At 46.8% G+C, this 15,838-nt stretch overlaps 1 protein-coding gene across 2 annotated transcripts in view; it reads right to left on the bottom strand.

The window, feature by feature from the left end:
* fbxl17 (F-box and leucine-rich repeat protein 17) overlaps window positions 1–15,838 on the bottom strand; it is a 167,232-nt gene that overhangs the window by 36,456 nt on the left and 114,938 nt on the right. For both annotated transcript variants that reach the window (XM_028997043.1, XM_028997045.1), the window contains one exon: window positions 9,692–9,768. In XM_028997043.1, coding sequence (XP_028852876.1) covers window positions 9,692–9,768 — 77 coding nt within the window. The remainder of the gene's footprint in view (window positions 1–9,691; window positions 9,769–15,838) is intronic.

Genomic DNA, 15,838 nt, shown 5'->3' with positions numbered 1-15,838 from the left:
TATAAACCAGAAGACCCAGGTTCAAATCCCACTTACTACCATTATGTCCCTGAGCAAGACACTTAACCCTGAGTGTCTCCAGGGGGGGACTGTCCCTGTAACTACTGGTTGTAAGTCGCTCTGGATAAGGGCGTCTGATAAATGGCGTAAATGTAAATGTAATCCGGTCCCGCCTGAGCTTGGTTAGGGGGCTCCCTCCCGGCAGATGATGGGGCGAGGCGAAGGGCTACACAACCCCGAGCGCTCGCAGCCGGCTTCATTCCATTTTCCAGGAATTTTCCCCACTTTGAGGCCTCCGCCAAGAAGTGGCCAATTAAACCTCTTTTCTTTTTCTTTTTTTTCCTCTTTAATGATTTATATAAAAATATCTGCACTTTCGTAGAGGCCTGGGGCGACACGCCGCTCCCGGCCGGCGTGAAATATGTGAGCAATTTCCCCCGCAGCGCCGCTCGTACGCGGGGAAATATAAAGCGGGCCTATTGTCCACATCAGTCACGAGGCGCAATAACGCAGCGAGAAAAGTGGGGGGAAAAATAAAATAAAAATAAAGTGGCGCTCTGCACGCAGGGATGCCGTGTCCTGCGGGTGCCGTTACGGATTCAATGTGATTCACGCTTTCAACTTCAAATTAGGATTGATAAAATCTCAGCAAAACACAATTGGTTTCTGTTCTATAGAAACTGAAACAGTATTTTATAAAAAAAAACAAAAAAAAAAAACACTTAATTAAAATATTTTTTAAAGTACCAATAAAATCCACAAAGTGCTTTGTGTGTAGCTGGATGGACATCAGTAGGGGCGTTGAAATTAATCTCATAATCGATGCATCGCAGCACAGACGTGGATGATGCAGCATTGATCTAATGAATTCGAAACGAACGGCATACGTGTTTTGCTGCGCTTTGTAGCTGCATTTGATCGGTGTTCCACTGGTCTTCAGTTGAATTAAATCACTTGAATTAAAGGTTGACATTTCTACCCAGCAGACCGGAGAATGTACGTGTGCCAGTGAAAGAACACAAAAAATACAAATTTTCTTTCTCAATAATGGGATAAAAGTATTTGAAAGAATTCAAATAAATCCCTAAGAAACAAAATGAATCAAATGAGTCAAAATGAATCAAGCTGCTCATTATTGATGGAATAAGTTCATCTGGAAGCTTGGGTGCGCAGGTACTAGGTGTTCTCGATGTTCTCCCTCATAGACATTCTAGAAGGTTCGATGTAGGTTCATCAGGTTGTTTTTGTGTGCGAGTGTTTTAAAAGTAATGATACTGAATTATTTACTCACTTCTGATTTATAACCTGGTATACCGGTTTAATCGGAAAACACACACACACACACACACTTAACGTATTAATTATATAATAATCACAAGTACATTGTGCATAAGCACGCTGCATGATTAATTCATTCTATGAATAATATTAATTGGTTAACCGCCTAATAATAAAGCATTTACAGCTCATCAATAGCATACTGATGCATAATAAAATTTATGATATGTGTTTCATTTGAATGACCAGATTTTCGACTTTTATGCTCATGAGTGAATGTTTTGTTCTTACTGCCCCTAATTCTAATGTCAGGTTTCTAATTCTGATCTTTTGTCGCTGTCATGGCAGTTGTCACTGGGGATTTGAAGTTCTGTAAAGTTCACATTTATTGTTCACATTCAAAAATGAATTAGTTGTCATTATGAATTATGATTGTTCATTGTTCAAATGACTCATTCAGTTCAGAAAAAAATATGGCAGTGTTTTTGGTGAATGGTGGTGGTTAAAATATATTCTAGTTCCTCTTCAGGATCATCTTGGATGGTGGAATTGAGTGTCATTGTGCAACTCTGCAGCGCAGCACACAGTGACACGGTGAAATGTGTCCTCTGCTTTTAACCGTCACCCTTGGTGAGCGGTGGGCAGCCATGACAGGCGCCTGGGGAGCAGTGTGTGGGGACGGTACCTTCATCAAATGGAAGTCAGTGGCACCTTGGCCACTTCCTCCCACGCTAGGCCACCACTGCCCCGAGGGCAGAGGTCGCTGAAACACAGACCTTTCCCTCTGAGCGCCAGACTGGACCTCCTGCACGGGTGCAGGGTCGCAGTTCAGCAGGAATTCCGCCGCTGGCTGCTGTGATGAAAGCGTTTCGGTTTCAGCTCGCGCGCCGCGGTAACCCTACAGGCCAAGGCCGCGGATTAATTACAGCAACATGAAAGCAGCGGTTAGAAATACTTATTAACCCTTCGTATGCTGATTTCTGAATTTAAATGCACTCATGAGGATGAAATGAATGCAATTGCGGTTTATGTTAGTTAATAAAACTCCTGCTAAAATACTTAGCGCTGCTGTAATATCCTGTATGTATTTATTATTATTATTATAATTATTATTCTTTTTGGATTATTTATTAGTCTTGGCCGCTCATTTGTTGTCTGTGAAACTGCATTTTTTATGTCTCTGCTGCATTCCATTGCTGCTTGATTTAGATTTTTTTAGTTTGATAGAAAAACACACACACACACACACATACCAGAGTTTTAACCAAAAGAACCCTTTATATAAGAAACCAGGAAATCAATAGTGCATCACTTGGGTGGGGGTGTTATGATATATTGCTTTAACGATTTATTGTCCTGACCCTACTGTTCAGGGAGGAAATAAATATTTGTGCCGTGTCAAAGTGTGTGTGTGTGTGTCTGTGTGTGTGTGCGTGCATGTTCATTTATTGATGGTCTCACACACACACGCAAGATCAAAGGCCTACAAGAACCTACATGCACATTTTCCCCCAGATCACTGCACTTAGCAAAATTCAAAAAACAATCAATGAACGGAGGAAAGAATATAGAGCGACACTGACAGAATGAAAGAGTGGATTTGAGAAAGCGAGGGATGGAAGAGATGGAAAGAGGGAAAGGAAGAGATGGACCAACATGATCTTCAACCTGAAGAAATACACTGTGTGTGTTTGTAGAACGTTTTTAACAGACTACTACAAATACACCACCGTAGTGTACATTTGTATTTATCTACATTTGTAGATAAATACATATACATATTTAATTTTTGCTGCTTTTACCTTTGTTTCTATCCACTTTCTGCCGTGACAAATGCAATTTCCCACTTGTGGTACTAATAAAGTTTGATCTTATCTTATCTTACACAGCAGTAAAGCACTTAAAGGTCCCCTATTTAAAAAATTTGCTTTTATGTCGGTCTTGTTGTTTCCCTAATACTGTATCTGAAGTCTCTTGGTGCAGAATTACAGCAACTTTGAGAATTACAGTCCCACAATGAGATTTCCCAGGATGCGCCATTTCGGTGTCTGTAGCTTTAAATGCTAATGAGGAGGAGAGAGGCAGGACGAGGGGGAGAGTGGCACATTTGGTGGCAATAATGTTTAAGTGGAGGGGTGGGAAATTCTCTGGGTGGAAAAAGCATGAGAAACGGGAGGTAACCTTTCCCCTTATGATGTCATAAGGGGGCAATTTCCAGCTCCGACCATCTGAGCTGCCGCTCTCTGAAAGTAGAAGCAGAATAACCAAACACTCTTTACACCTATCGCCATTTCGAGCCACTGCGGGACCATAGACAGGCTGGGGGACTCGTATTAATGTTAAATAATCTCACAAAGTCACATTTTCATGTCAGGGGACCTTCCTCAGAACAACTCACACACACCATTCAACTACAGCGCTGCTTGGCTTTTCTGTAATACAGAGTGTTTATTTCCATTCAAAGGGTCCCATTATCTCTGCAGTAAGCTGATTAGTTTCATCTGGTTGGGGCAGGTCATGCGCGTGGCTGCACACACACGTGTGTGTGTGTGTGTGTGTGTGTCTCCATTGTCTGGATTAATCCCTAGAAAATATTTATTAAAAAATGGTTGCGCAGACATTTCACCCTGCAAAGACACAAGCACTCCACACACAGAGAGAGACACTGCTCGGTGACGGAATTATCTGTTCGGATTATAAAACACCTGTGAAATACCCAGTAAAACCGTTACTGAGGGAGCTTTTCATTCAGCAGCACCATCGGCCTACACCTACAAGTTTGTGAGTTCGTATCCCGTTTCGGGCCTTGTGTTGCTGGAGTTTGCATGCACATTAGACATGCACTCTAGGTGTGTGTGTGTTCGCACGCCCTGCAGTAGGCTACAGGTCCACCCCTGGGTGAGTCAGGACCCTGAGTATCAGGACTGAGAGGTTATGGACAGTGAGTGAAAAATGTGTTCATCAATTGATATCTAGATTTTGCATGAGGTATCATATTGTTTATATGACTTATAGGCTCATACTAACATCAAGCCAGCAATATTACATACAACCTTTTCAATGTCTAGGCTGAGATTTCATGCTTCCATTCACTACACCCGGGCTCTCCTGGTTCAAGTCCACATATCCGTGTGTTTATATAAGGCAACTCAGGTACAGGTGCAGCATTTTGAAAAATGTCACGAAACCTACCCTTTAACTTTAATTGCGCCTAATTACAGTCACCACCTCCTATTTGCGGTCGGGTTGTCACGTGACCAGCCGCTGTGGAACGGTTACGGTCAAAAACCTCTGGATCCGAGAGGGGATCGTTCATCACAGGAGATAAATTGTTGCAGCATCATAATCAGGATCATATTATAGGATAAACGGCGCTATAATTACAGTACTACAAGATATGAACCAGAGCACCGCAAAGTCCCAGGTTCAAACCCCACTTACTACCATCGTGTCCCTGAGCAGGACACTTAAGCCTGAGTGTCTCCAGGGGGGGACTGTCCCTGTCACTACTGGCTGTAAGTCGCTCTGGATAAGGGCGTCTGGTAAATGCTGTAAATGTAAATGTGATAGCGTGATGGTACAATATATCTGGCCTGAAACCTGGAAAAGATGGAAGCTGTTATCATGGTGAGATGGAACAGCATTAGCTGTCATGATCCGGCGTTGCAGTCACGCGCAAAGCGAAGACGAAATGCTCCGCTTCACTGTTCGCGAAGCCAGCGTGTAAACATTCCGCATTCAGCGTTCTCCCACAATCCTCAGGTCCCGCTGCTCTACTGTTCCCCGTCCTGAAGTGGCATCACAGCCCTGCTCCCAACGCCTTTCAACGGCAGCGAGGAACAAAGCGAAGCCAAGGGGAGCTCCCTGTGCTGAGCGGAGGAGACGGGCAGAAGGAAGAACATTAAGAGCGAAAAAGAATAATGGGAAGAAGAGACGGAACAAGAAAAAGAGAGGAAGCAGCTGCAGGGACCCCGAGGCGAGGGGAACAGCGGACAGGAGAAGTCGCCGGACACGGCGGGATGCCTGGCGGAAGAATCCGGTGTGAAATCTATCCACCTGTACGCTACACGCCACTGGAGCAGGACGGATCGGCTCCACCGTGTCCACCTGAAAGCCAGTTAATCCCGCATGTCTAATGCCATCTGTGCCCACTGCTGCCACCTGCTATACACCCGCCGTTCAACCGAACAATCCTATGATGACGTCAAGGGTCCGAAAACCCTATTTTCACTCTTTCGGCAGTCTCTGCAACTGTGAAAAGTGAGTGAAAGTGAAGTGATTGTCACATGCGATACACAGCAGCACAGAACACGGTGCACACAGTGAAATGTGTCCTCTGCTTTTAACCATCGCCCTTGGTGACTAGTGGGCAGCCATGACAGGCGCCCGGGGAGCAGCGTGTTTGCTCAGTGGCACCTCGGCGGCTCGGGATTCGAGCCTGCAACCTTCTGATTACGGGGGCCGCTTCCTTAAGCGCTAGGCCGCCACTGCCCCTGCTACACATTAAAGAAACTTAATCACTTAAGTGGACAAAACTAAACTAAAACGGCCAGAACAACATGCAGAAAGAGAGTTTATGTCGAAGACTGTATTGTATCATATTGAATTGCAGAGATACTTAACATGCCAGCCAGCTAGCTGTGTCTCGTAATGCCACCGTGAACCACAAGAGGCGACAGTGAGCTACTCGTTCACTCACCGCCCATAACTGGAGCTCTTCCTAGGACACAGAGCAGTGGGCAGGGCAGTAAGATACTGTAGGTTCGTATTTCCAAATGCACCGGTGGATCGGCTTAATTTTTAATTCGTTCTGCCCGCAGGCCGTTTATTTTACGAGGTTCTATGTGTTGGGGATGCTCAGGAATTTTATGATTCACTAGTTTGCTAGTCATATTCCCTGAACATGGGGTTGCACTGATCAATCTCTGTTTGGTTTGGTAGTGGCCGTGGTCCCAAGATGAGCGCATATGTTAACACGAATAGTACAACTTGCAGGAATGGATTTTAAAAAAGCCGCCAATCATCTCTATATTATATTATTCTGTTCACAAAAACATCTTAAAAAGCACAGCACACACCATTATAACACCATTAGGGCTCAGCAGATGCTCTGGAACGCTGCAGTTCCGGGTTTCTCGTGACAGATGCATACTGGTGATATGCTGCCCCCATATCACACCTTCACAAACGCTGCCGTAACAAAGACGCCAGCGCCTCTCACTGCATGCCTCTCCACGTTCGATTAGATGTACTCAATCAGATTAATCAGAGTCCGAGAAAATTCTTTGGAACCACAGAAGGGGCAGTGGTGGCCTAGCGGTTAAGGAAGCGGCCCCGTAATCAGAAGGTTGCCGGTTCGAATCCCGATCCGCCAAGGTACCACTGAGCAAAGCACCGTCCCCACACACTGCTCCTGATGGTTAAATGCAGAGGACAAATTTCACTGTGTGCACCGTGTGCTGTGTATCTGACAATCACTTCACTTTATAAGAAGACGTCTGACAACACTGAAGGGGGAAAAATGAAATAGAATACAACTCAGGCTATACAAATGCAGCACTGCTTAAAAAAAAAACAAAAAAAAACATAAAAGCTGGACAGAAAGGATCTAAATCATTTGGACTTCTCCCAAATGCTGAAAAGACGTTTCTACTTCCTTAAAACCAGAGTAACTGGCAATGTCGTGCCATCAAAAGAACTATTCCTGCGCTTCTGTTATAAGACGGCGCCGGCCGCCGCCCACGCTTGCAGGTCGGCTCTTACATCCTGCTCACGGAACCACGGCAACGCCGGTCCGTCTCCACCTTCGGAAGTGCAACGAGAATGAGACCAGAGCGCCGCGTCTGCGAGACGATGCAAGTGCATCATGGGTAAGTGCCTTTTGGACCCCTCCGAGATCTCCGGACGATGCCTCCTTTTTTTCTTCTCCCGGAAAACGTGCTCTGGCCCCCGGCGGGTCGACCGGCCCTGGCGGGCTTCGTCCCGCCTGCTGTCAGCCTGGGCGGCGCAACATGGCGACTAATCACGTCGGGGTCAGTTGCTCATATTTGGGACAGTGGTGGCCTAGCGGTTAAGGAAGCGGCCCCGTAATCAGAAGGTTGCCGGTTCGAATCCTGATCCGCCAAGGTGCCACTGAGGTGCCACTGAGCAAAGCACCGTCCCCACACACTGCTCCCCGGGCGCCTGTCATGGCTGCCCACTGCTCACTCAGGGTGATGGGTTAAATGCAGAGGACAAATTTCACTGTGTGCATCGTGTGCTGTGCTGCTGTGTATCACATGTGACAATCCCTTCTTTTTATACTTTAATGGGATAACGTAGGCCGGGGGCGAGCGAAGGCGCTCTCGTGTGAACACGCGTACGAGTGTGTGCGTAGGGGAGCTTCGGCGTGATGTCATTCCCTGGATTGCGCGTCCATCACTCCCGCCGTGCGGTTCGTCCGCAGCTGTCCATGCCGGGGCAAGGAAGTCGGAAGAGAAGACTGGCGCCTGTGGACATAACCGCCCCCTGGAACCAGAGCCGGTTAATTAAAAGCAGGGGGGGGGGGGATGTAAGGAGAAAAATGAAGAGGTGGACGAGAAGAACGCCGTGGACATCTGAAAAGCACTCCTAAGAGCCATTAATAAAAGTAATTGCTGCTCGGAGATGGAAGGGGGCGGAGAAACGGAGAGGAGCGCCGCTCAGCAGATGCTAAACATCATTTCGATTATTCAATTTATCAACTGGCCCAACCCGGAAAAAAAAAAGAGGAGGAGGAGAAACCGTAGGCCCGGAAATCCACCAATCATCCTATTAGTTCAGAAAGTGCAGCGAAACAGACGTACGCAGTCGGCCACGGAGGAACAGTTTCACTCGACAACGACGCAACCCGCCGCCCCCCCGACTGCATTAGCGGGAAAAGGGCTCTGGGGGTCGCCGCTAAAAGCCGAGATCAGGTATCCCCAATTAATCTTGTTCAAGCGGTCAAAAAGCCAAAAGGAAGAAGATGTGTAACGCGCATTCCTGCCCCCTCCCGACTCCGCCCCGGCGTCATTAGCGCAGGGTTGTGATGTTGCGGCCGTTCATCACGGCGCAGGGTTCGGCCCCCGCGGTGACGGGCCGGCCCGAAGGAGGCCCGCGGCCCCGAGAGCGATTCCCGTACCTAGAGAGCTCGGGGGAGACGGGACATGCAGAGGAAACGCTTCGGTAAGTAATCTAACAGCCACTGGTTACTACTCGGGCAGATTAGCCCGAAACAGACACGCCCCCGACTTCCTCCAGGAGGAAATAATAGTGTGAAAATAGGGTTATCACTCCTGCCTCAAACTGTTCCTAATGTTAACTAAATGGCTGACGATGACTGCACTCACGCTCCTGTAAAAAAAAAAAAAAAAAAAAAAAGCACAGCACACGGTGCACACAGTGAAATGTGTCCTCTGCATTTAACCCATCACCCCGAGTGAGCAGTGGGCAGTCATGACATGCGCCCGGGGAGCAGTGTGTGGGGACGGTGCTTTGATCAGTGGCACCTCGGTGGCTCAGGATTCGAACCGGCAACTTTCTGATTACGGGGCCGCTCCCTTAACCGCTAGGCCCAAGGAGAGCCGGAATCAAAAAAGGCCGACGTGGCGTGAAGGGGCTTCAGTGAATCATTTAAACGCACAGGAATCTGAGCGCGATTCGGTAAAGATCGGAAAAGACCATACACAATGGTTTCTGTAAAAGCCATTAGCATTTCATAAGGAATCACTGCGGCCCGGTGAATATGCAGATGCCAGAGCACGAGACAACCCTGGGGTCAGAACATGGTGAGCAGTCGAGTTCATGTACACAGATCGATCGGGATCTTCAATCGGAATGAAACTAGCGGGATCAGGAAATCTGGCCCAGGACGTCTTCGTGGTGCATATTTATCGTGAGCGATAATGGAAGCACGTCTCTGTGTTTTTGCCAGAGCCGCTCGCCTCTCGTTAATCCCAGACAGCAGATAAATAGCCGAGTGAATAAATAAATGTTTCATCTCAGGCGCTGGGTGCTCTCTGACACGCAGTAATTCAACATCCAAATCACAATCTGTCATCTCCGTGGCAGGCCCGGACTCCATTGTCCCCTCCGTCTCGCCACAGCCGCTGTCTCACGATCCAGGCGCATTCAGCAGTAATTACACCAATCAGAACACCTCTCACACACACACACACACACACACACACACACACACTCACACACTCAAGTGTCCACTTGACCTGTTCGAGGAGCTCAATTTGTCTCAGGGTGCGCTGAGGACACGCATTCAACTTGGTACAAAGAGAGACACGGATATTTCCAGAAGACGGTTTGATGCTACATATGCAGGCCTGTACAAAACCCATACCTGCGCAGAGGTCAGGGGTCAACTAAGCCCGACCCATAAACACCAGTAAAAACACACACTTACCGTAGTCTGTTATTTTGCAGGAAACCAAGTAGAGCTCTTTGAGACTCCGCCCCTCCTTGGCAATGATTTCCACACATCTGCAACAGAAACATGAAAAAATGATCATAATTACGATTTTCAAATTGGGAAATTAGAGAAGCACAAGACCACGGCGCAACCCTGAGCACAGGTTCGCACGTTCGAACGACGGGCAGCGCCACCTAGTGATGCTTCATTATGTCACCATGGGTCTTTTCTGCACAAAAAAATGCAGATATTTATTAACAGTTATCGGTTTAATAACCCAGCACGCCCCGCAACAACAAGCTATTTCATGAAGTGAATGTCACTTGTGATACACAGCAGCACAGCACACGGTGCACACAGTGAAATTTGTCCTCTGCTTTTAACCTTCACCCTTGGTGAGCAGTGGGCAGCCATGACAGGCGCCCCGGGAGCAGTGTGTGGGGACGGTGCTTTGCTCAGTGGCACCTTGGATCGGGATTCAAACCGGCAACCTTCTGATTGCAGGGCCGCTTCACCACTGCCCCACATGACTGAAGATCCACTGGTGACCAATGATCTAACAAAATTAAAATCAAGGGTCTGGGATTTGAACCCGCAACCTTCTGGTTATGAGTGCGCTTCCTCAGCCGCCACTGCCGCCGCTGCTTGTTGATGCGCCTGCTGACATTGTGAAGAAACCCTCCCGTAAGCATGTGGGTCTGACTCCTGAGCGAAGCGCTGAGAAACCCGTCCGATCGGCTGCCGGGGCTCCGAGGGGGGAGATCAGAACCGGAGCAGGCAGCAGCGTGCATTTAAAAAACGCGCTTTAATGATCGCGGCTAGGCACAGATCAATCGGTTTGACCCGGGGGCTGGGCAGAATACCACCAGCGGCGCGCGAGACATTAGAGAGGGTGTGTGCATGCCGGCTTCTCGCGGAGCTACGGCAGCTGCACTCTTTTAATGAACTTCAGGCCCGAGCTCCGGAGAACAAGTCCGCTTTTTAAGCACAGTAGCACGTCCTGCTTGATGTATAGGGGAGGCAGAGTCGGCATGAGGATGGAAAAAGACAAACGCTTGTTCATAATCAATGGGGAAATACACAGAGATGACTGAATGATTGATAGGGCGGAAAACGAATATCAGCGATATGGTATTGATTTGGAGGGGCTTGTCTAAGCCTAGCAAAATACTACAGGATGCTCACGTTCACTCTTCACTCAAAAAGGCAATTGACGTGGCCTACAGATTCCCAGATTCCCAGATCCCATGGTTCCCATGGTTCAATTCAGTTGGAGGTCATCGGTCAAAGACTTCAAAGTAGACCTGCACAATACTCAACAAATGTCTAATATTGTGGCTAATCATAGAGATTGCATTATACAGTACCCATCCAAAGTTTGGATGCATCTCCTCTATGGCAGTTATAGCGACTGAGATGGAGCCACTTTGAAGGAACGTATTTAGTATTTGTTGCATCAGGAGAAAGTGAAGAATGTTTTTTTTACCATCATGGCGACTTTGTTCACTATTGTCATCATCAAAAGCTGCTTTATGAGACGCTCATTAACATGAGTGAAGGACAAGAAAGTGTTCATCATGATATGGAGAGACGCAAACTTTTTTTGCCTTGTTTGCTGCATCTTCAGTTTTATTTTAAAATGTGTAGAATACAAGACTCATAAATGAGTTGGTGTGTTCAAACCAAATAATGCGGTTTGAGGTCTATCCAGAGGATATAAAAGGACCTCTGGAGGTGTGATGATCTCAAGAGAAAGTCTTGCGACGGTCGTGTAGAACAGGAGCGAGGCAGGTTCCGTGCAGAGCAGCATCTGAGAGGCGCCATTCTGCAGCATTTGATATTTAATCCCCTCAAATCTAATGCCGTGGACTGGCACCATCTGCTCCAGCTCTGCCGTCCAGCACTCTCTCATTTCAGCCTTGTTCTTATTGAATTTGGGTTTCATCGCAGAGACCAGTTGGCGCTGCAACCTATAAGCCGCGACACCAATCTCCCCCCCGTTCTCCTCCACTCCATCTTCCATTTCCACTTGAAATCATATTTCGTGTTGAGGAAAAACCACCTCAAGAATTGACTTGCATTAGATCCACTGTTTTCAAGACCTTTTTTTTTTTTTGTCTCCTTCCAATGTGAAGAATGTCATCATGAGAGAGGCTACTGTTTGTCCACCGGGCTCCGAGTCGCCAACCCGACGCCAGCGGCCCCCATAATGCACTAAAGCCATCTCATTGGCTAATACCGTTTCCATCTCTCGGGCCGGACATTTCTCTCAGCGAGGGTGACCAGACAGCGGTATCGTATAAATGCGGCCTCCCCCCCCAGTTCCCAGCCCCGACCACGCCCGCAGCGGGCCGAGAGCTCTCAGGACAAGTGTCGCCACTGCTAACGGCTCACTTAGCGAGCGTGCAACCCGATAGCGCTCAGCTGCGCTAAAGTTCCGGCCTTCGTTGCCGCCGGTGATCTGCGGCATTACTGACAGGCAGGGGCTGAGAAATGAGCGCGTCCATCTGTGGGCGGCTGACAGTCTGGGAGAAAGGTCAAAGTGTAAAGTTCATTTCGGTGGCACATGGCATCAGGTGCACCGGAGACTGAGCACTGGAGAAAAAAATGAATAAAATCAATAAGCACATACAGTTTATTATATAATAATTTATATAATAATGTCATATTACTAAGACACTGAGAATATGAGACAAACATTTTCAATAACTTTTATTATTTTGAGTTGAAAAATTATGTTGGGGTGGTAGTAGCCTTGTGGGTAACACACTCGCCTATGAACCAGAGGACCCAGGTTCGAATCCCACTGACTACCATCGTGTCCCTGAGCAAGACACATAACCCTGAGTGTCCCCAGCGTGGGACTGTCCCTGTAACTACTGATTGAAAGTCGCTCTGGATAAGGGCGTCTGGTAAATGCCGAAAATGTAAAATTTAAAAGTAGAATTTGGCACCATATACCAGGATTCCACATTTTGTCTAGAACCCAAATGTACAATTGCACAATACACTTTTCAAGGTAAAAAAAGTGTTGGAACATCTGACAGGAGTGTTGTATCCACCAGAAAACCCCTCATCCTTCATCTGGGAATCCGCGTATGGGGTGATAGCCGGAAGGGCGCACAGATGCCCGTGGGAGAGGTGTTTACGGTGGAGCTATTTGGGGAGTGGTTACTGTTTGTTTCTCTAAAGCACGATGCGGGACAGATGACATTTATAAAAAGGCAAATTGAAAATAACCGCGGCCGCGGCTCTGCTTCTTTCCTGCTCTCCGTTCTCCCCGACCAGCTCTGCCGATGCTGGTAACAATCAAATTCCTGCTCGACCATTGGACGGCCACGACTCAAGGCCTCTGCTGTCCAATGGAAGGCCATTAAAGTAGTTTCCATGACAACAAAGGCACTCGGCAGCGTAGCAATTAGTCCGAATGGCAGGAGGAATGGGCCGTGAGAGGAGGAGACGGGAGGCTAATGCAAACTTTACGATTCCCAAATAAGAGCCAGATTAACAAAATATGACTTGGAAAAAAATCAGCAGGTATGTATTGTACCCGTCGGCACGCGCGTACGGAGCAACGCGGCCGAGTGGCGGCGGGGGGCGAATCTCGGCAGGGCCGCCGTCTGGTCCGCTCGTTGTCACCTCAGTCACGCAGGGCGGGGAAAGCAATAATAACGCCGCCACCTGACTGGGGGAGCGGTCAGACGGCGGTCGGGCCGGCTGTCGGGCCGGCTCCGCGCGGGGCCTAAGCTCGTGTTGTTCACCATCACAGCACACATTTAACGCAGATGTGTGGATCTTGACCCATGACATGGAATCATCCCGGCCAATGGTCTCTATCACACTTCATAACGCATTACAGCAGGCTCTAGTCTTACCAATTAACAGCGATTGGTCCCGATTAATTCGCTGAATCGAATTTGCCCTAGTTTTCACACAACCAATCAGGCAACCCAGACGGAGGGGTACAACAAAAAAGGAATAAGATATTTGCGTAGCGTGTAAATATTAAACGTTGATTTTATTTATTTATTTCATTTTCCCGTTCTTGCAACTTCCACATTTTTTATCCTATCTTTATCCCACACTGTCTGTTGAACAGTATCGGGAGCTGGCCTGTGTGCACCGGACAAAATCCTGGTGTCTTAAGATCATGCCTGTTTGGCTACAAAGCCTTTTATTCTGCTGAAGAAGTGGAGGAGTTCTCTCTCTTTTGCAGCGCAGAGTGCGCAGCAATTCCGGCCCTTTTAGCACGCGAGGGAACAAGTGGCCTAGAAATGAATTGAGAATCCATAAAAATAAAAAATAAATGACATCTAATTACGTGCTCATGTTAAATGTAGCTACTTTTAAACAAGTTGCTGGAAAGTAACTCACTGAGAAATTGCTGGAAAATCGGTTTCCAACATGAACAAAGGGACATGGGACATCAGAAAAGACTAAAAGCTGAATTAAATTAAACTGAAATGAAGTTAAATATCTGCTTGAACTCTGGTGAAGCCGCGTTCAGCTGCAAGTCTAGTCAATGTATTTTTATAAACACCAACCACGTGACCTCTGGATGAAATATCTAATTTATCACGAATGCAGTGATAAAGAAAAGCCTGGAGGACGGACAGATGCCCAAGTCCAAGTCTATAGAGACTGAAAGTAAACGGCAGTCCACCGGGGACTGTACGATACTGTGATTGCAATTAACAAATACCAATTAACACAAAGGCAACCAACCCCCATCAATCGCCACAGCCTCTCCTAAAATATGGATCATCTCTGCTGAATTTCAGGAATGCCTCCCATTTACAAACAAAAAATAGGGCCAGAGTTGCGCGGACACTGGAATTTTGTTTATGGATTATTCCCCACACATTTCAGACAGTAGAATAATCTTTACTAAGGCAAGAGCGCGACAGTACCGAGCAAACGTTTTTTTTTCCATTGGAGGAATGCCATACAAATATATTGATCGTGTTGCTAAAACTTGCTGAAAATTCAGATACGAGTTGGCCTCATATTTGGATCGAACGATATCTGGAGTTATAGATGCAAAATCCATTGTTCTAAATTCCCTTTATCCCCTATAAGGAGGCACCAGCTAGTTGTCCTTCCCTATTTGACACTCAATTTATTTCTACCTGAAAAATTCCGACATGTATATTGAAAATCTGCTTCCACCTGACGCATAATCAGAACCCGATGCTTTTTCTTTTGTCTGACATAACTAAAATTGTGTATATTATGATATGCTTATGTACAGAAAAAATGGTAAGTGTTTTTTTTCTTTTCCATTTTCCAAAATGCTTCAGAAAAATCTGAGTTTAAAAAAAATAAAACGGAGCCGATCAAGCACAGAGATAAATGCACACTTAAAATAAAAGGCATCCTTCACAAGAGCTGTAAACACAAACTGGATAAAAGGGACAGAGTGCTGCTTTCAAGGGACCAAAGCGAATAAAAATGAGCAGATTTTACTGGTGTGCAAGTTAAGGGCTCATTTCGGAACGAGGGGGCTTGAGAAGAAGAAGGAAAAAAAAAAAAAAAACGTGACAATTAAGCGCTGTTCGCTTGCGCCTCTGGTCATCTTCGCAGACATGGTCTGAGATTTCAAATCAAAACAGCCAATTACGTCTCCGGTAAAAGGAATTCTGCCAAATGAAGTCTGACCCGTTGTCACTGTATTCTGAGGCCGATTTGTTAAGATGATGCTCTCCTGTGTGCCAAATGCTCTATTGATCAGACGCCGCTATCTGAAACGTGAACTAATGACTCCCACAGTCCAAAAGCGGAAGAGAAACCGCACAGTGTGAGTGGCCGTTTTTAACAATGGGCTGAAAAATGGATACAACGTTGTCCAAGGCAATGCACGGGCGATTGTTGCTCGGCGCGAGATGGGCTTTGTTTAATTGAATCTGCCGGCTTAATTTATGTCGGGCTAATGCACAGCGGTTCTCCGCTGCCGCTATTAAGATCTTGGAGTGCTTCCCTCTCCACCCACGGATGGTGTAGGCAAAAAAAAAAAAAAAAAAAAAAAAATCCCATTCCATTGTGTTCCTTCACCATTAATCTTCCAATTTGAACGACTCAGGTGAAACAGGCTGGTGGTACGAGATCCATCCCTGCTTCTCGCAGACTTTTTACGTTGATAAG

Source organism: Denticeps clupeoides, chromosome 11, assembly GCF_900700375.1.
Source record: "Denticeps clupeoides chromosome 11, fDenClu1.1, whole genome shotgun sequence".
NCBI classification, from domain to species: Eukaryota; Metazoa; Chordata; class Actinopteri; order Clupeiformes; family Denticipitidae; genus Denticeps; species Denticeps clupeoides.
Note: the sequence above shows the minus strand (reverse complement) of the source record. Positions and strands in the feature narration are given on the sequence as shown.